General features: G+C 44.0%; 1 protein-coding gene across 1 annotated transcript in view; it reads left to right on the forward strand.

The window, feature by feature from the left end:
• The first annotated feature begins 11,068 nt into the window (after nt 1-11,068).
• SPATS1 (spermatogenesis associated serine rich 1) overlaps nt 11,069-19,687 on the forward strand; it is a 55,832-nt gene continuing 47,213 nt past the window's right edge. The window contains exons 1-2 of the mRNA XM_060189901.1: nt 11,069-11,153; nt 11,375-11,509. Coding sequence (XP_060045884.1) covers nt 11,494-11,509 — 16 coding nt within the window. The 5' untranslated portion in view covers nt 11,069-11,153; nt 11,375-11,493. The remainder of the gene's footprint in view (nt 11,154-11,374; nt 11,510-19,687) is intronic.

Here is a 19,687-nt window from a genome sequence, read left to right on the forward strand (position 1 = left end):
CCCCTCCTCTCTCCATTTCTCTCTGTCCCATCCAACAACAACATCAATAACAACAACAATACAACAAGGCCAACAAAAGGAAATAAATAAATAAATAAATAAATATTTTTTAAAAAACAAAACCAGTGTGCTATCTCCTTTGCTCCAACAATATCTTGTGTAATCAGCTTTTTTGATGTCAGTCCTAACCAGGACTGGGTTATAAGAACTCAGTGCAAGTATGTTAACCAATAAAAGTCTAAAACTTAACTACAAAGGAAGGCGATATTAAAACTGCAGGAACTCAGCTACAGCTCTGGGGGTCAAGGGGACACATATTGGGAAAAGCCTGCTCTGGACATTTTGGGGGAGGTTGATCCTATCCCACTGTATGGACTTCTGAGTTCTAGCTTCCATAAAACATAACCACTCCTCTTCTTAAGGAAAATCCAGCACCCCCCCTCCCCCAGAGCTAAAACACTGTCCCTCACAGGTTCCACTCGGTCTTAGCACTCTGCTTGACTGACCTCCAAAGAGCCCTGCCTGGTACCCCACATCTGGGGTGAGTATGTGTTCCACACATTCTGATCACTTTTCATGTTCATATGGTCATCTGTCTCCAACTGACCACACACACCCACACACCATTGTGATTCCCTGGGGGGCGTGGGACAAGAAGTCCATGGAACTTGCCTGGGACATAGTAGTTATTCCATAAATGTTTCTGGATCTGACTTTACTTTATTTGTTCTCCTAATCACACAGCTGAGTAGAATATACATATTCTACCATTTAGACACTTTCTGGGGAACAAGGAAAGAAAGGGAAAGCATAAGGTAGGACTTGGATTGAGTGTTGTATATTGCAGTGAAGCAGAGGATTCTGGGGGAGGAGGGGACAGGAGGATGGTGGAGGAGGGGGAAGGAGGAGGAAGGAGGGGGAGGGGGAGAAAGAAGAGGGAGGGGGAGGAGAAAGGAGGAGAAAGGAGAAGTAAGGAGAAAGGAGGAGAAGGAGAAAGGAGAAGAAAGGAAAAAGGAGATAGGAGGAGAAAGGAGAAAGGAGAAGAAAGGAGAAAGGAGAAAGGAGGAGAAAGGAGAAAGGAGAAGAAAGGAGAAAGGAGAAAGGAGGAGAAAGGAGAAAGGAGGAGAAAGGAGAAGAAAGGAGATAGGAGGAGAAAGGAGAAAGGAGAAGAAAGGAGAAAGGAGGAGAAGAAAGGAAGAGGAGAAAGGAGAAGAGAGAAGAAAGGAGAAAGGAGATAGGAGGAGAAAGGAGAAAAAAGGAGAAAGGAGGAGAAGAGAGGAGGAGAAAGGAGAAGAGAGAAGAAAGGAGAAGAAAAGAGAAAGGAGAAGAAAGGAGAAAGGAGGAGAAGAAAGGAGAAAGGAGGAGAAGAAAGGAGGAGGAGAAAGGAGAAGAAAGGAGATAGGAGGAGAAAGGAGAAAGGAGAAGAAAGGAGAAAGGAGATAGGAGGAGAAAGGAGAAGAGAGAAGAAAGGAGAAAGGAGATAGGAGGAGAAAGGAGAAAAAAGGAGAAAGGAGGAGAAGAGAGGAGGGAAAGGAGAAGAGAGAAGAAAGGAGAAGAAAAGAGAAAGGAGAAGAAAGGAGAAAGGAGGAGAAGAAAGGAGAAAGGAGGAGAAGAAAGGAGGAGGAGAAAGGAGAAGAGAGAAAAAAGGAGAAAGGAGAAGAAAGGAAAAAGGAGAAGAAAGGAGAAAGGAGGAGAAGAAAGGAGAAAGGAGAAGAGAGAAGAAGGGAGAAGAAAGGAGAAAGGAGGAGAAGAAAGGAGAAAGGAGGAGAAAGTAGAAGAAAGGAGAAAGGAGAAGAAGAAAGGAGAAAGGAGGAGAAAGGAGAAGAGAGGTGAAGGGAGAAGAAAGGAGGAGAAGAAAGGAGAAAGGAGGAGAAAAGAGGAGAAAGGAGAAAGGAGAAGAGAGACGAAGGGAGAAGAAAGGAGAAAGGAGGAGAAGAGAGAAGAAGGGAGAAAGGAAAAGAAAGGAGAAAGGAGGAGAAAGGAGAAAGGAGAAAAGAGAGAAGAGAAAGGAGAAAGGAAACATTGACTAAACCACAGGATAAGAGGGGTACAACTCCACACAGTTCCCACCACCAGATCTCTGTATCCCATCCCCTCCCCTGATAGCTTTCCTATTCTTTAATTCCCTGGGAGTATGGACCCAAGATCATTGTGGGATGCAGAAGGTGGAAGGTCTGGCTTCTGTAATAGCTTCCCCCGCTTTCTTCTTCTTCTTCTTCTTCCTCTTCTTCTTCTTCTTCTTCTTCTTCTTCTTCTTCTTCTTCTTCTTCTTCTTCTTCTCCTTCTCCTTCTCCTTCTCCTTCTCCTTCTCCTCCTCCTCCTCCTCCTCCTCCTCCTCCTCCTCCTCCTCCTTCTTCCTCTTCCTCTTCCTCTTCCTCTCCCTCTCCCTCTCCCTCTCCTTCTCCTTCTCCTTCTCCTTCTCCTTCTCCTTCTCCTTCTCCTTCTCCTTCTCCTTCTCCTTCTCCTTCTCCTTCTCCTTCTCCTTCTCCTTCTCCTTCTCCTTCTTCTTCTTCTTCTTCTTCTTCTTCTTCTAGCCTTTGCCCTTCTTCCGTAGCCAGTCAACAGCGTCAGGTTGAAAGCTGTCAGGAGCTGCTTGTTGCTGGCTTTGAAAGTGACTGGGATCCATGTGGATTCGGTCGGCTAGGAAGGATCGTCAGTTTCCCCAATGAATGGGTACTCACGGGATGCACCACGAGAAGGTCGATCCAATGCATCCCCCGCTTTCCCCCGCTGAACATGGGCATTGACAGGGCGATCCATACTCCCAGACTGGAGAATGACTAATCTAACAAGTCTAGTGTCCTAAGCCCTCTCTCCTCATCCTCCAGACCCTACTCCCTTATTTACTTTCATTTTCTTCATGGTACATCTGTCTCTCCTTTCATAGTTACTTGTCTGCAACTCAAAACTTGTCAATGAGGGGCCAGGAGGTAGCTCACCTGGTTGAGCACACACTTTTTAAAAAAATTTCTTTATTGGGGAATTAATGTTTTACATTCAACAGTAAATACAATAGTCTGCACATGCATAACATTTCCCATTTTCCCATATAACAATACAACCCCCACTAGGTCCTCTGTCATCCTTCTTGGACCTGTATTTTCCCCACCAGCACCCCACCCCAGTCTTTTACTTTGGTGCAACACGCCAATTCTAGTTCAGGTTCTACTTGTGTTTTCTTTTCTGATCTTGTTTTTCAACTTCTGCCTGAGAGTGGGATCATCCCATATTCATTCTTCTGTTTCTGACTTATTTCACTTAACATGAATTTTTCAAGGTCCATCCGAGATCAGCTGAAAACGGTGAAGTCACCATTTTTAATAGCTGAGTAGTATTCCATTGTGTATATATACCACAATTTGCTCAGCCACTCATCTGTTGTTGGGCACCTGGGTTGCTTCCAGGTAAGCACACACTTTTTACTATATGCAGGGACCCAGGTTCCTGCCACTGGCCACCAAATAGGAGCAACAGCACAGGGTAAGCTTTATGAGTGCTGGAACACTATTGTGTTTCTCTTGTGTTTCTCTTTCTGTCTCTTTCCTGCTATCTTAAAAACAAACAAACAAACAAAAAAGTGACCCAATGACAACAGTGGACTTATACAGGCATGAAGCCCCATCAAAAAATGGTGTCAAAAACAGATGAAAAAATTGACAAAAAACTTGTCAGTAGGGCTGGGAGGTGGCTTAGTAGTAGGGTTTATGTCTTATATACATGAGGTCCTAGGTTTGATCTTCAAGATCCCATGCTACCATGACATAAAAACAAGAAAGGCAGAAACAAATACAACATCATAATGGCAAAGAAGCTCTATGGTTTATCTCACTATCAATTTAAAAATAAAATCAAAATACAGGGCCTGGGCAGTGGCTCATCAAGAGAGCCTTGCCATGCATTTGAACCCTGTTCAAGCACCAGGTCCCCACCTGCAAGGGTGGGTTAGGGGGATGGTATGGGATTTCATGAGTAGTGAAGCAGTGCTGTGGTGTTTTTCTCCCTATTTTTTGTTTCTATCAGTAAAGAGAGGAAAAGGAAAAAAAGAAAAAGAAAAATGAAAGTCCTCTGGATAAGATAGACTTGTTATCTACACCTCATAATGATTCTGGGTCCATAGTCCCAGAAAAATAAAGAATAGGAAAGCTATCAAGGGAGGGGATGGGATACGGAGTTCTGGTGGTGGGAATTGTTTGGAAATGTACGTATCTTATCCTATGTTATTGTCAGTATTTCCATTTTATAAATAGAAATTAAAATATAGACTCATCATGCAGTAACTGAAGCCTAGCAACATAATTAAAAAAATATTTATTTATTCCCTTTTGTTGCCCTTGTTGTTTTTATTGTTGTAGTTCTTGGATAGGACAGACAGAAATGGAGAGAGGAGGAGAAGACAGAGAGAGGGAAAGAAAGACACTTGCAGACCTGCTTCATCACCTGTGAAGTGACTCCTGTGCAGGTGGGGAGCTGGGGGCTTGAACCGGGATCCTTACGCCGGTTCTTGAGCTTTGAGCCACCTGTTCTTAACCTGCTGTGCTACAACCCGACTTCCTCCAGCAACATAATTTTAAATACTATTTTGGAGTATATAATTCAGTGGCCTTAAGTAGATGTATAGCATTGTGCAGGCATCACCACTGTTCATCTTCAGAATTTTTAATCTTAAACTGAAACTCTACCCATCAAAGAAGTTTCCATCCTTCTTTCCTTCCTTCCTCCCTCACTTCCTTCATTTCTCTCTCTCTTTCCTTTCTCTCTCTCTCTCTCTTTCCTTTCTCTCTCTTTCTCTCTCTCTCTCTCTCTCTCTCTCTCGCTGTCTTTCTGAAAGAGGGAGACAGAGATATGTGATACCAGAGTCAAACTTGGGACCTCATGCTTGACAGTCCAGTACTTTATCCACTGTACCACTCCCTGAGTCACTTCTATTCTCTATCCCTATGAATTTAACTGCTCCAGGGGTCTCCTATATGATTATGCTTTTGATATGAAGTGGATTGTTGGTGGCCCTGAGACCAAACACCACGTGCCTCCCATTTCTTTTTATGTGGTGTGAGTTTATTAATGTCCAGCAGTGTATGACAGTTTCTCTCCAGCAGTGGTGCCTTGCAGACTGTTCTTATGGATTTTTCTCTCATTTCCTGTCATTGCTATGAGAAACTGCTGTGCAGCTAATGCTTCTGTGTCAGACCATGGTCTCCGGCATGACTAATAGAAGCAGCCAGTCTTACAGTTAATGTTGCCTTCCTATCACAATAATGAGTGAACTCCTTCCTCTTAAGTGGATTCAGTTAAGTGCTCAGTGGTGGCACAAACTCCATCTCTCAGAACAAACCGAAGCCATGTCTGAAGGATGCTGCAATAATGATGGTGTCTGAACTGGTCTCCTTTATCTTCTATGAAAGACTTGCTTCTCAAGGATGAAGGCTTTGTACGGAGTAACTTTAAAAGAAAGATGCCATAAGCACATAGTTCTACTTCTTTCCTGTGCTAAATTCAAACCTTGTTTAGAGGAATGAGGACTATCTGGAAGGTGGTGTTTTTTGTTTTGTTATGTTTTTTATTTCGAGAGAGCAAGAGAAAGCCGAAGCACTGCTCAGCTCTAGTTCATGTTGATGCTAGGGATTATACCTGGGACCCAGGAGCCTTAAGGATGAGAGTCTTTTACAAAACTATTATGCTGTCTCCCCAGTACTCCATCTGGAGGTTTTAAAGGCCTGCTTCATCATGGAGAAAAGCACATCCAGTTTAGGGTGCTTCTGGAAAATGAAAAGACTGAAAATGGGGCTGAGAGATATTTCACTGCGTGTGGTGTGTGCTTACCATGCTTATGTTTGAACCTCAGAACCATATCAGCGTGCTATGGGTGAGGAGATGCTTAGACCCTACAGTGTCTGGCTCTCCTTCTCTCTGTGTTTCTCTAGTTGAAGGGAAACGTTGGCACCTGACAGGGCATGGCACAGTGTAAGGCCCTCCAAAAAACTGAATGTCAATAATCGTGTGGCCATTTTTGAAAGAACTGATATCTGGTGTTCAGTAAGATACTGGTTTTCTGGGCCTGTTTAGCAAAGGTGGGGGATCCCACTAAATGAGCTGTAACCCCTGAACCAGTCCTGAACACTCGCTGGCAAAAAACTTCTCCCTTCTGCACCTTCTTCCTGTGCCCTTATCAGCCGACCCGATGGTTTCTGTTCTCGCCACCTACCCACCTACATTAAATTTCAGGAAAATATGTTTGTTCTTAGACTTTTAGGGAAGAAAAGATGGAGAAGGACCTGAAAGAGCAGATAGCAAGGCTCTGTAAAATGCCTGTCTTACCACCAGCTTTAGCTATAAACTGTCCTGTGTCCTATTTGATTCTTCTATCAGGAGCTGGGAGGCCCTTCTTCAATTCCTTGTGAAATTGGGACGGGGCGAGAGCATAGTGGCTATACAAAAGACTTCTGCCTGAAATTTCAAAGTCTCAGTTTCAATGCCCCACATCACTATAATCCAAAACTGAGTAGTGTTCTGGTTAAAAAAAAAAAAAAGGGAGTTGGGCGGTAGCACAGTGAGTTAAGCACACGTGGCAAAAAGAGCAAGCGTAAGGATCCTGGTTCGAGCCCTCGGCTCCCCACCTGCAGGGGAGTCGCTTCACAGGCGGTGAAGCAGGTCTGCAGGTGTCTTTCTCTCCCCCTCTTTGTCTTCCCCTCCTCTCTCCATTTCTCTCTGTCCTATCCAACAACGATGACCTTAACAACAATAATAACTACAACAATAAAAACAAGGGCAACAAAAGGGAATAAATAAACATTTAAAAATATTTTTTTTAAAAACAAACTAGTCAATATGGGACATAGCATAATAGCTATGCAAATGTACTTTGTTGCCTACTTCAGAAACATCAAAGATCCCAGGTTTAATGCCCAGCATAGGCCAGAGCTGAGCAGTGCTCTGGTAAAAATAAATAAATAAGGCAGGAGTTGATAGCATAATGGTTATACAAAGAGACTCCTATATCTGAGGCTCCAAAGTCCCAGGTTCAGTCCCCCACACAGCCATAAGCCAGAGTTGAGCAGTGCTCTGGTAAAAATAAATAAATAAATAAAATTCTTATTTAGGGGGAGATAGCATAATGGCTATGATTATGCAAAAAATGTTCATGCCTGAGGCTCCAAAGTCCCTGTTTATTTCCACTCCCCCCCCCATTCCACATCCACTGCACAATAAGCCGGAATTGTGCAGTGCTCTGGTTAAAGAAATTAAAAAAAAAAAAAACCTATGGTTTGTGAAATGGATCAGATGACCTTCATCACAACATTAGCTAGAGTATTTTTAGCTAGATTGGTCGCTAGCCACTACTTTGTATTCATCTTTCCAACCAACTGTGTATGCTTGTTCAGTTCTGTCTTGTACTCTCCATTTCCCGGAAAGTATTTCTCATACCAGTGGGTTCCTTCCCCAGCCACTTTCACATTTCTTCACAGCTCATGAAGCCTCCTCCCTTGCTACTATCCAGCCCCCCTAACCATTAATCTTTATAAAGCCTGCACCCCAGCTTGAGCAGAGATGATTTTTTGAGACATGAGTTGCCATTCTCTCAGATCTGATTGCTAGCACTTGACTACATCTGGTCTTCTGGCACCCAATTTTGTCTCGGTTAATTGACTCTTTGAGTGTGGAGGTGAACAACCAGAAGCTTCCATTTGGTGATGATGACATTGGACTGTTGTAAGGATGAAAATGAGATCACAAACGAGAAGAGATTGTCCTGTCATAGACACTTAACTGGGGAAGGGTATGAATTTTACTCACCTTGGAAGCTTCGTCCCTAGCACTGGGCCCTGCATATTGGAGGGCTTTGCTCACTGTTTTCTGATCAGAACTGATAGGGAGACCCTTTGTGGGTCTGAGATGCTGTGCTGTTAGCAGGCTCTGAATCAGCTAATGTTCCATATGCCCCATCTCTGCCAGTCCCCCTTCCTCCTGACCATTTCTGCCTTTTGAAGAAGAGTGTACATCTGCCATCCACTCCACACCCACTTGGTCTCTTTGTCTGAGGCTCTATGCTTCAGTTTGAAGGCAGCAGTAGAGAATCTCCCAGTGCGCTTGAATTTCCATGTCCTAGTTTACACTGCCCTCTGGTGTGTGCTTGGGGGACAGGCATGCTAAATAAGGGTGTATGTGCCTTTCATGACATCCAGGGAAAAGAGGTTCCCCTATAGAGGCTATTGGCAGAGGTGTTGAGAGTAGAGGCATTTTTTACCTCCCACTCTGTTTGACCTTGGAACTCCTAAGGCTTCCTAAACACAATAGACATTTGACTAGTGTCCCTGACTGGTCAACCATCAAACAATGCTATCTTTCCAGGAGCATACTTCTTTTTATTGTGGGAACCTTGTGTTTTTCCAAATCCAGGGAAAAAAGCTACAATGTATTTTATATCACTCCCCCTCTGTTATCTGGCTGCCAGTAAGCTCTGGACACCTAATTTTTTTTTATTTATTTATTTATTTATTTATTTATTTATTTATTTATTTATTTTTCCTACCAGTGGTGTTGCTGGGGCTGGGGCTTAGTGGCTGAACGATGAATTCACCACTCCTGGAGGCCCTTTCCTCTCCTTTCTCATTCCATATTCTCTTTCTTCCTTTTTTACTTTCTTCCTTTTAAAAAAAAACAACAGAGAAATTGAGAGAAAAGGGGATAGGGAGGTGAGAGAGAAGGGGGGTGACCTGCAGCATTGCTTCACTGCTCTGCAGGTGGGGACTGGGTACTTGAACCTGTGTCCTTGGACCCAGGTCCTCACACATGGTAATGCATGTGCTCTACTGGGTTCTGCCACTACCTGGCACCCTGGCCACCTGATTCTTAGTTTCCCTTTGCTGCTCTCAAATATCTGGGGTCTCAGGAGGCATCCCACACTGGAGAGAACCTAACACTGCCTTTCTGACCCAGTGCCTGTAGCAGTCCTCCCTGTGCTCCACCTACTCCCACCTCTCTGCCTCTTGTCTGCTGTCTCCCCTTAGAGCTCATCTCTGAGTTGGTGGGAAGGAGGTGGGGTTCCACAGGGGCACAGGGGAAGCTAACACTAGCATGCTTTCTGCTGACCTCACTGTGAAAACTTTGTAGTGTTGAGATCTTGTGTTTTCATGACTTCATTACTCTGGGTCACTTTTTCATTCAGAAAGACACACAGAGTGGAAGATATGCCATAGCACCACTCAGTGCCTCCTGAGTGGTGCCAGGGCTGTGCAGTGTAGGCACATTATCTCCACTTGTTAAGCTATCTCTCTCTGGTCCAAATGTCTACCTTAAATTTTTTAAATTTGCTATTATAGTATGTTACAAGATTTAAGATTGCATCACACCCACTACCAAAGCTCTGAATCCCCTCAAGTGCCCACATTTTGCAATTAGGATGAATTAGAAAGTTGCAGGGGCCATGCGGTGACATATCTGGTCAAGTATTCATGTTACCATGCACAAGGACCCAGGTTCAAGACCCCACTCCCCACCTGCAGAAGGAAAACTCCACAAGCCATAAAGCAGTATAGTAGTACTCTTTCCATCCCTCTCTCTCTCTCTGTCGCCCTTTCCCCCTCAATTTCTGTCTTATTGAGTAAAATAAAGTTAAAAAAGAAAATTGCTAACATCAACACTGAAGCATCCTTTAATGTGGTGGGGACTCAGCTCAACCTGGGTCAGCACATGACAAAGCAGTCCACTAAGTGAGCTATTTTGCTGACCCTCTTTGTCTTCCTATCTGAAAAAATAAAGTTGTCTCAGAGTGGTAAAGGTCTGGTGATGACAAAAAAAATAGTTTTCATTTCACCTAGGGAGAAATTATGATTGAATTTGAATTAGGGGAAGCTTCACCAGCAGTGGAACAGTAGGGTCTTTTCTTTTCTTTTCTTTTCTTTTTCTTTTCTTTTCTTTTCTTTTCTTCAGCCTCCAGGGTTATCGCTGGGGCTTGGTGCCTGCACTAGGAATCCACTGCTCCTGGAGGCTATTTTTTCACTTTTCTTCCCCTTGTTGTTTATCACTGTTGTTGTTATTGCTGTCGTTGTTGTTGGATAGGACAGAGAGAAATGGAGAGAGGAGAGGAAGACAGAGAGGGGGAGAGAAAGATAGACACCTGCAGACCTGCTTCACTAAACGCCTATGAAGTGACCCTTCTCTTGCAGGTGGGGAGCTGGGGGCTTGAATTGGGAATCCTTGAACTGGTCCTTGCTCTTTGCTCCATGTGCGCTTAACCTGCTGTGTTACCGCCCGGGCTCTGTAGTGTATTTTCATTCTTCTTTGTCTTTGCCTCACTGTCCTTTTATCTACAAAATAATAAAAATAAAAGAATCCTCACTAGTAGTAGTGGAATTATGCAGGCACAGAGGCCCAGTGATAACCCTGGTGGCAAAAAGAAAAAGAACAAATTCAAGTTGGTATGGTAGAAAAACAGTGACGGTTAGGCATGAGGAAACTTGGAAATTAATCTCACTTTTCTGGGTGACCTTGAGGAGGTTCTTGCTCAAATTCAGCTTTCTATTTTGAGAAATTGCAGCTGGCTACTTAAGACAACATCCACCAGGGCGCCTGGCTCAGAAAGGCACTCTGTAAGTGGTAGGTGATATTGTCTGATCAATGCCAATTGCAGGCGGCATGTGTGAGCTGTCCTTCCCTGCCACTAGAGAGCTACATTGCCAATAATGAAAATTGCCTGGAGGAAAGGACCACATTTCCCCGCTCCCCCAGCAAACCACTTTTCCTGCACACACACGCACACGTACATACACATGCACACACAAACCACATCTCATGCATACACACATGTACACATACATATACATGCTCAAACCACCTATCTTGCGCGCGCGCGCGCACACACACACACACACACACGCGCGCGCACGCACGCATACATACACATGCACACACATGGGAGTGACATCTGCACACAGCCCCCGCCCAACCCACACAAACCCACACAACCCTTCCCAGCTGGAGAGGCTGCGCAGGCACGCGCAGGATCATGAAGCTCCGCCCCTTGACAATCTGATTTTGTTTCTGGGTGTCCTGGCAACCTCAGAACTCTCCACTGCCCGAGGAGTAGGTGGCGCGGTCCCTCTGGTCCTTGACTGGCTGTTCCTCTACTCAGTACTCAGCAGTGAGGCTGCCACTTGGTGGGTTGATGTCATAGGCACCGGGCCATCCCCTGGGGCAGGGGTAGAAAGGAGCATCTCTGCTGGGTGGGGCCGGGAGCCCTGATCTAGCTCCGTTGAGGGTGGGTGAGAGCTACCTGGAGCTTTGGGGTATCCAAACCAAAACACCCAGGCAGAAGGCGGGAGGGAAACTCTGACTCAGTGGCTGGTGAAGCTTACTTTGACTGATACTTCAATTCAAGGTGAACGGAAGAGTCTGGAGACTGTCCTCAGGGTTGCCACCTCCCCTTCCTCTCCAGAGTGACCTGTGACAGCGAGCTGGAGAAGGCCGAGAAGACAAGAGACTAGTGGGACGGAGGCGATGGAAAGCAGCTACAGTTGAGTGCTGTACCACCATTCTGGAGTGTGGATTTGGCCCCCCTATCCAAGTATTATTAGAGCCAGGAAAGCACTCTTTGAAATATAAAAGGAAGTTACTTCGGGGACATGTACTTGAATGGTAGCTTATGTCTGTATTAGCCCAAGAGCAGCATCAAAGCCAAGTGTCTCATAAATTACTTCCCTGGATCCTCTAACATCTTATGGATGAGTAAAGGGAACCCGGATTTAACCTGCCTAGTGGTAAAGCTGGGATTTGACAAAGCCTTTGGATCTCCAAAGCCTGTGTTCTGCTCGTATATAAATAGATTTGTGGCACTACTTACAGAGTGGGGCAGCTGGTAGAATGGTGGCTGATTGTGCAATTCTCGCCTTGTTTAATTTCTGTGATGGGTGTTAGCTCTATAATTAGTTCTAAGGACTGAGGAGGATGGTGGAATGGCACTTTTGCTTTTAGAGAGCACTGTCATAGGTCAGAACTGCCACAGTCTCTTAGAAAAACTCCCAGTGAGTGTATGCCTCGGTTGGCATGCATCTGTTCGTTATAGGCAATGGCCTGAATGCTGCAAAGAGGGAGTGTAGAAAGTTCCAGTGCTGCCCCATAAGATCTTGGCTTGGCTCCTATTCCTCTGTATTCCAGGTCTCGCCACGATTCATCCACACCACCTGTGGGAGCTGGTAGAGTAGGTGGAGTAAGGACCATTCATTGTCCAGTACGGACAGGTCATCAAGGAAAGAAAGCTTGGGAATTTCTGACTTTAAGCTCCAGACTTGGGCCCCAAGGTCCGGTAGAAGGTACAACAAATGCCTTCCATGTAGAAGAGCTGGATGCTGTCCTCAGCCCCACATGAGAGCACCAAGGACAGAAATGGGCCGGTCTGTACAGATGGTAGATGTTGCTTTGTTGTTTCTCTCTCAAAACAGAAAATAAAACTAGGCTAGGGAGGTAGGTTAGTGATATTAGATATAAGAAAGATTTCATTAAAAAAAAAAAAAAAGCTCCAGACTCCCCACTCCCTTTTCAGCTTGCACATTGGTAAAGAGGGAGCTGCTGTTTTAAGGCCAGGATAGAGGGGCTTCATGTTTCTGAGTTAGAGATGTCAGCAGACCACAGCCTCTGAGATCTACAGACCACATTATCCAAGACCTGTGGCTTCCTTCCCTTTCTGCATGGTAGGGTGTCCACTGGGGATATCCCATCTGAATTCAGCTTGACATGGAGGGTACAGGTTTTGGGAAGAAAGGGGCTCCATGAGTATTGGAAGATGAGCACACAACTGTGTGTGTCTATGCAGTGTAGGCTCAATATCTACAGGATTTCTCAGTAGAGCCTATGATTAAAACAAAGGGTTGGGGTGGGGATAGAAATCACTAATGTAGTGGTCCGGGAGGTGGCACAGTGGATAAAGCATTGGATTCTCATGAATTCCCAAGTTCAATCCCTGACAGCACATGTACCTGAGAGATGTCTGGTTCTTTCTATCTCCTATTTTTCTCATAAATAAACAAACAAACTAACAAATAAATAAAATCTTAAAAAAAAGACAAACCACTGACCTAGATCCTTAGGTTATTGGTAGAGCAAATAAGCAGGGGTAGGAAAATGAGGTTGGGTTGAAGGGTACTCATGCTAAACTAGCTCAGCTTGATGTTATTTTCTTCTCCCACTAGTCAGTGCAGTTACGCAAATGAGCTGAGATGACAAGTGGGAAAAGTTTCTTGATTATGTAAGGTGTTATTCCTGCCTAAATGAAGGGAAGTGATTATCTTAAACCTCACAGATGGTACCAAAGAAACAGATTTTTCTTGTAAACTCTTCTACTTCCCTGAATTCGTTTTTAGTCACCAGAAACTTCTTTTGGGCTTTTTTTGTAGTATTATTGTATTTTTATATTTTATTTGTACTTTTTAAAATTTATTTATAAAATAAAAAAATAGAAAATATTGACAAAAACCATAGAATAAGAGGAGTGAAATTCCACACATTTCCCACCACCAGAATTCCATATCCCATCTCTTCCATCGGAAGCTTTCCTATTCTTTTTTTTTCAATATTTATTTATTTATTCCTTTTTGTTGCCCTTTTTTATTGTTGTAGTTATTATTCTTGTCGTCTTTGTTGGATAGGACAGAGAGAAATAGAGAGAGGAGGAGAAGACAGAGAGTGGGAGAGGAAGATAGACACCTGCAGACCTGCTTCATTGCTTGTGAAGTGACTCCCCTGCAGGTGGGGAGCCGGGGGCTCGAACTGGGATCTTTATGCCAGTCCTTGCACTTTGCACCTCTTGCGCTTAACCCGCTGCGCTACTGCCAGACTTCCAGCTTTCCTATTCTTTATCTTTCTGGGAGCATGGACCTAGGGTCATTATGGGGTGCAGGAGGTCTAGTTTCTGTAATTGATTCTCTGATGGACATGGGCATTGACAAGTTAATCCATACTCACAGCCTGTCCCTATCTTTCCCTACTGTGGTAGTGCTCTGGAGAGGTGAGGTTCCAGGGTACATTGGTGAGGCTGTCTGTCCAGGCAAGCCAGGTTGACATCATGGCAACATCTTCAATTTGGTGTTTGGAACCTGTATTCCTTTGCTTCCTCCTTTCTTGTGGGACTCAAGTAGTTGTGGGGTTCAGCAGTTCTTGTAAGGTGGGGTTGATTGTGGCAAATTCCCTTAGTTCTTGTATATTTGAGAAAACCTCTATTTCTCCCTCATATTTGAAGGATAATTTTGCAGGATACAATACTTGTGGCTGGAATCCCCTCTCCTTCAGAACTTTGAATATGTCATTCCACTCTCTCCTCCCCTCTAGAGCTTTTGAAGAGAAATCTGATGAAAGTATTATTATAACTCTGCCTTTGTATCTAACTTCTTTTTTCAGTGTTTTTTGTATATATATATATATTTTAATTTATTTTTTATTTAAGAAAGGATAAATTAACAAAACCATAGGGTAGGAGGGGTACAACTCCACACAATTCCCACCACCCAATCTCCATATCCCATCCCCTCCCCTGATAGCTTTCCCATTCTCTATCCCTCTGGGAGCATGGACCCAGAGTCATTGTGGGTTGCAGAAGGTGGAAGGTCTGGCTTCTGTAATTGCTTCCCCACTGAACATGGGCGTTGACTGGTCGGTCCATACTCCCAGTCTGCCTCTCTCTTTCCCTAGTAGTGTGGGTCTCTGGGCAAGCGGAGCTCCAGGACGCATTGGTGGGGTCTTCAGTCCAGGGAAGCCTGGCCAGCATCCTGATGGCATCTGGAACCTGGTGACTGAAAAGAGAGTTAACATACAAAGCCAAACAAATTGTTGAGAAATCATGGACCCAAAGGTTGGAATAGTGGAGAGGAAGTGTTGGGGGGGGGGATACTCACTGCAAACTCTAGTGTACTTCTGCTTTCAGGTATATATTTTGCACTAGTTTATGGATACGTGTGAACATATGCTCTCTCTCACAGAACCTGGTCTATATCTAGGTTTTCGGGACTTTGTTAGAAAGTGATCCACCTGGGATGGAATTAGAGAATACTATGAAAGGAAAGGTCTCACCCGAGTAATGAAGCTGAAGGGTTGTCATTCCACACCTGAAGTCTCTGGGCACAGTCTGAGCTGAAGCATGTTGAGGTGGCAATCATTGCGTTGATTAGGTTGCGATCGGCTGATGCAATATTATTTGATATGGATTGGGAGAGGCATGTGGGAAAGTGGGCCCTATCCTAAGGTTCCAGGACTGGGGGAAATATAGGCTCTATAGGGGAAATGTGAGGTCCTGCTGTCTTAGGGTTCAAAAAGACAATGGATAGTTAATGTTATCATCACATTATTTGGTAATTGGGTTAACTTTGAAAAGTCCTTTTGTTAGGGTTTGCTGTATAGTACCCAGTATCTTGTAAATAGCTGTGCCACTGGTTGCTTCTGATCTACTTGGTCTAGGCTTTTGAGAGAGTCTGGATATCAAATACACAGCCTATATATTAAAAAGACTCAGTCTGTGTTTTAAAAACTTTGAGACATACAATTAATTTTCCCCCTCTCATATTAATTAACTAGTGATTTATATGACTACACTTTACTAGGATGTGTACATAAACACCATTCCTACCACCAAAAAACTGTGTCCCATCCTACCCACCCACCCCCACCCCCCACCGGCCCAGGAAGCCGCATGTCCACCCTCCCCCTCACCACAGGGTTTTTACTTTGGTGCCCTACTTTCAATTTAGTCAGATCCTGCTTTTAGTTTCCCTTTCTGGTCTTCTTTCTCAACTTCTATTGATGAGTGGGATCATCCCATACTCATCTTTATCTTTCTGACTTAGCTCACTTAACATAATTCCTTCTAGCTCTGTCCAAGATGGGTCAGAGAAGGTGGGTTCATTATTCTTGATAGCTGTATAGTATTCCATTGTGTATATATACCACAGCTTTCTCAGCCACTCATCTGTTGATGGGCACCTGGGTTGCTTCCAGGTTTTAGCTATTATGAATTGTGCTGCTATGAACATAGGAGTACACACCTCTTTTTGGTTGGGTGTTATGGAGTCCTTGGGGTATAACCCTAGGAGAGGAATTACTGGGTCATATGGAAGGCCCATGTCTAGCCTTGTGAGAGTTCTCCAGACAGCTCTCCACAGAGGCTGGACCAATTTACATTCCCACCAGCAGTGCAGAAGGGTTCCTCTGTCCCCACAGCCTCTACAGCATTTGTTGCTGCTTTCCTTTTTGATGTATACCATTCTTACAGGAGTGAGGCGGTATCGCAATGTTGTCTTAATTTGAATTTCTCTGACAATCAGTGACCTGGAGCAGTTTTTCATGTGTTTGTTAGCCTTTTGGATCTCCTCTGAGGTGAATGTTTTGTTCATATCCTCTGCCCATTTTTGGATGGGGTCATTTGCTTTTTTGGTGCTAAGTTAGCTGAGCTCTTTATATATTTTGGTGATTAGTTTCTTGTCTGATGTATGGCATGTGAAGATCTTCTCCCATTCTGTGAGGGGTCTCTTTGTTTGTTTAATAGTTTCTTGGCTGTGCAGAAGCTTTTCAATTTGATGTAGTCCCATTGGTTTGTTTCTGCTTTATTTTGTATATTTTTGAATTTTTGCTTTCAGGAATATATTTTGCCCTAATTTATGAATACATGTGTTACATATGCACTATCTCATGGGACCTAGTCTATATCTAGGTTTTGGGACTTTGTTAGGAAGTGAACCACCCAAAATGGAATTAGAGAATCCTATGAGAAAGGAAAGGTCTCACCGGAGTAATGAGGCTGAAGGATTGCTATTCCACGCCTGACGTCTCTGGACACAGTCTGAAGTGAAGCATGCCGAGGTGGTACTCATTGAGTTGATTAGGCTGGGCTCAGCAGATGCAGTGTCAACAACAATATAAAAAAACCAACAAGGGCAAGAAAATGGAAAATAAATAAATAATTAAATAAAATGTTTTTAAAAATCATTAAAGAATTCTGTGAGAAAGGAAAGGTCTCACCTGAGTAAATAGGCTGAAGGGATAACATTCCACACCTGATATCTCCGGACACAGTCCGAAGTGTAGCATGCCAAGGTAGTACGCATTGCATTGATTAGGTTGGGATCAGCAGATGCTGTATCACTTGCCATAAATTAAGGGAAGCATGCAGGAAAGTGAGCCCCACCCTAGAGGTTCCAGGACTAGGGGAAATATGGGCTATATAGAGGAAATGGGAGGTTCCTCCTGTCTTAGGGTTTAAGAAGGCAATAGATAATTATTGCTATAGTCAAATTATTTGGCAATTGGGTTAACTTTGAAAATCCCATTGTTATGATACATCCCATTGTTAGGATACATGACATCACCATAATTCATGTCTGTATGTAACTTCTTTCTTTCTGTCTTTATTTTTTAATATTTATTTATTTTCCCCTAGAACTAGGGCCTTGTGTACGTGTGATTTTTTTAACCTCTCCATGTTGTTTTTTCATTCCAAGAGAAAGACAGACAGACAGACAGAGACAGCGAAAGGGGAGGCACCACACCACTGGAGCTTTCTCCAGTGCTGTAGCACCACCCTTGTGGTTCAGAGACTCAGAGCACATCAAGGCACCTGCTCTTCTTGGTGAGGCACCTTTTTAGTCTAGGAGCACTCACTTACATAAATGCTGTATCTCTCATGTTCTTGTTGCACTGAGATCAATATAGGTGAAAAATGTGGACTATAGTGATTAAATTTTACAAGTGGTTCAGCTTGGCAAGATAGCTCACCAGGACTATGACAGAGATTGAAAAATTGAGAGGGATGAGGATATAGAAGGAGAGAGAGAGAGATGTTACAGTGTGCAAGGACCCAGGTTCAAACCCCTGGTCCCCACCAGCAGGGGGAAAACTTCACAAGTGGTGAAGCAGGGCTGCAGGTGTCTCTCTGTCTTTCTCCATTTCTGTCTCCCCCACCCCTCTCAGTTTCTCTCTCTCTATCCAATAATTAATAAATAAAATATTTAAAAAATAAATTAAAAAAAAGAGAGAGAGAAAGAGAGACGCCTGCAGGACTGCTACATCACTTGTGAAGCCTCCTCCCTGCAGGTGGGGACAAGGGGCTTGAACCCAGGTCCTCGTGTATGGTAATGTGTGTGTGCTACTGAGTGGGCCATTTCCTGGTCAGTTATATTTCTTTTTTTATATTTATTTTCCCTTTTGTTGCCCTTGTTGTTTTATTGTTGTAGTTATTATTGTTACTGATGTCATTGTTGTTGGATAGGACAGAGAGAAATGGAGAGAGGAGGGGAGAGAAAGATAGACACCTGCAGACCTGCTTCACTGCCTGTGAAGTGATGCTCCTGCAGGTGGGGAACCGGGGCTTGAACCAGGAGCTTAACCAGCTTAACCTGCAGCAGCTTAACCTGCTGCGCTACCGCCAGATCCCTGGTCAATTATATTTCTTTTTTTTTTTTAATTTATTTTTTATTTATTTAAGAAAGGATTAATTAACAAAACCATAGGGTAGGAGGGGTACAACTCCACACAATTCCCACCACCCAATCTCCATATCCCACCCCTCCCCTGATAGCTTTCCCATTCTCTATCCCTCTGGGAGCATGGACCCAGGGTCATTGTGGGTTGCAGAAGGTAGAAGGTCTGGCTTCTGTAATTGCTTCCCCGCTGAACATGGGCGTTGACTGGTCGGTCCATACTCCCAGTCTGTCTCTCTCTTTCCCTAGTAGGGTGGGTCTCTGGGGAAGCTGAGCTCCAGGACATATTGGTGGGGTCTTCAATCCAGGGAAGTCTGGCCGGAATCCTGATGACACCTGGAACCTGGTGACTGAAAAGAGAGTTAACATACAAAGCCAAACAAATTGTTGAGCAATCATGGACCCAAAGCTTGGGAAAGTGGAGAGGAAGTATTAGGGAGGTACTCACTGCAAACTCTAGTGTACTTCTGCTTTCTTACTTTGGTGCCATACTCCAAACTCAGTCAATTTCTGCTTTGCGTTTCTACTTCTTTTTTTTTTTTTTTTACATGCATAACATTCCCCAGATTCCCATTTAACAGTACAACCCCCACTATTTCATTCATCATTTTTCATGGACCTGTATACTCCCCACACACCCACCCACCCCAGAGTCTTTTACTTTGGTGTAATACTCCAATTCCATTTCAGGTTCAACTTGTGTTTTCTTTTCTAATCTTGTTTTTCAACTTCGGCCTGAGAGTGAGATCATCCCGTATTCATCCTTCTGTTTCTGACTTATTTCACTCAACATGATTTTTTCAAGGTCCATCCAAGATCGGCTGAAAACGGTGAAGTCACCATTTTTTACAGCTGAGTAGTATTCCATTGTGTATATATACCACAACTTGCTCAGCCACTCATCTGTTGTTGGACACCTGGGCTGCTTCCAGGTTTTGGCTATTACAAATTGTGCTGCCAAGAACATATGTGTACACAGATCTTTTTGAATGGGTGTGTTGGGTTCCTTAGGATATATCCCCAGGAGGGAATTGCAGGGTCATAGGGTAGGTCCATTTCTAGCCTTCTGAGAGTTCTCCAGACTGTTCTCCACAGAGGTTGGACCAATTGACATTCCCACCAGCAGTGCAGGAGGGTTCCTTTGACCCCACACCCTCTCCAGCATTTGCTGCTGTTACCTTTTCTGATGTGTGACATTCTCACAGGAGTGAAGTGATATCTCATTGTTGTCTTGA

This window comes from Erinaceus europaeus, chromosome 4 (assembly GCF_950295315.1).
Source record: "Erinaceus europaeus chromosome 4, mEriEur2.1, whole genome shotgun sequence".
In the NCBI taxonomy this organism is placed as follows: domain Eukaryota; kingdom Metazoa; phylum Chordata; class Mammalia; order Eulipotyphla; family Erinaceidae; genus Erinaceus; species Erinaceus europaeus.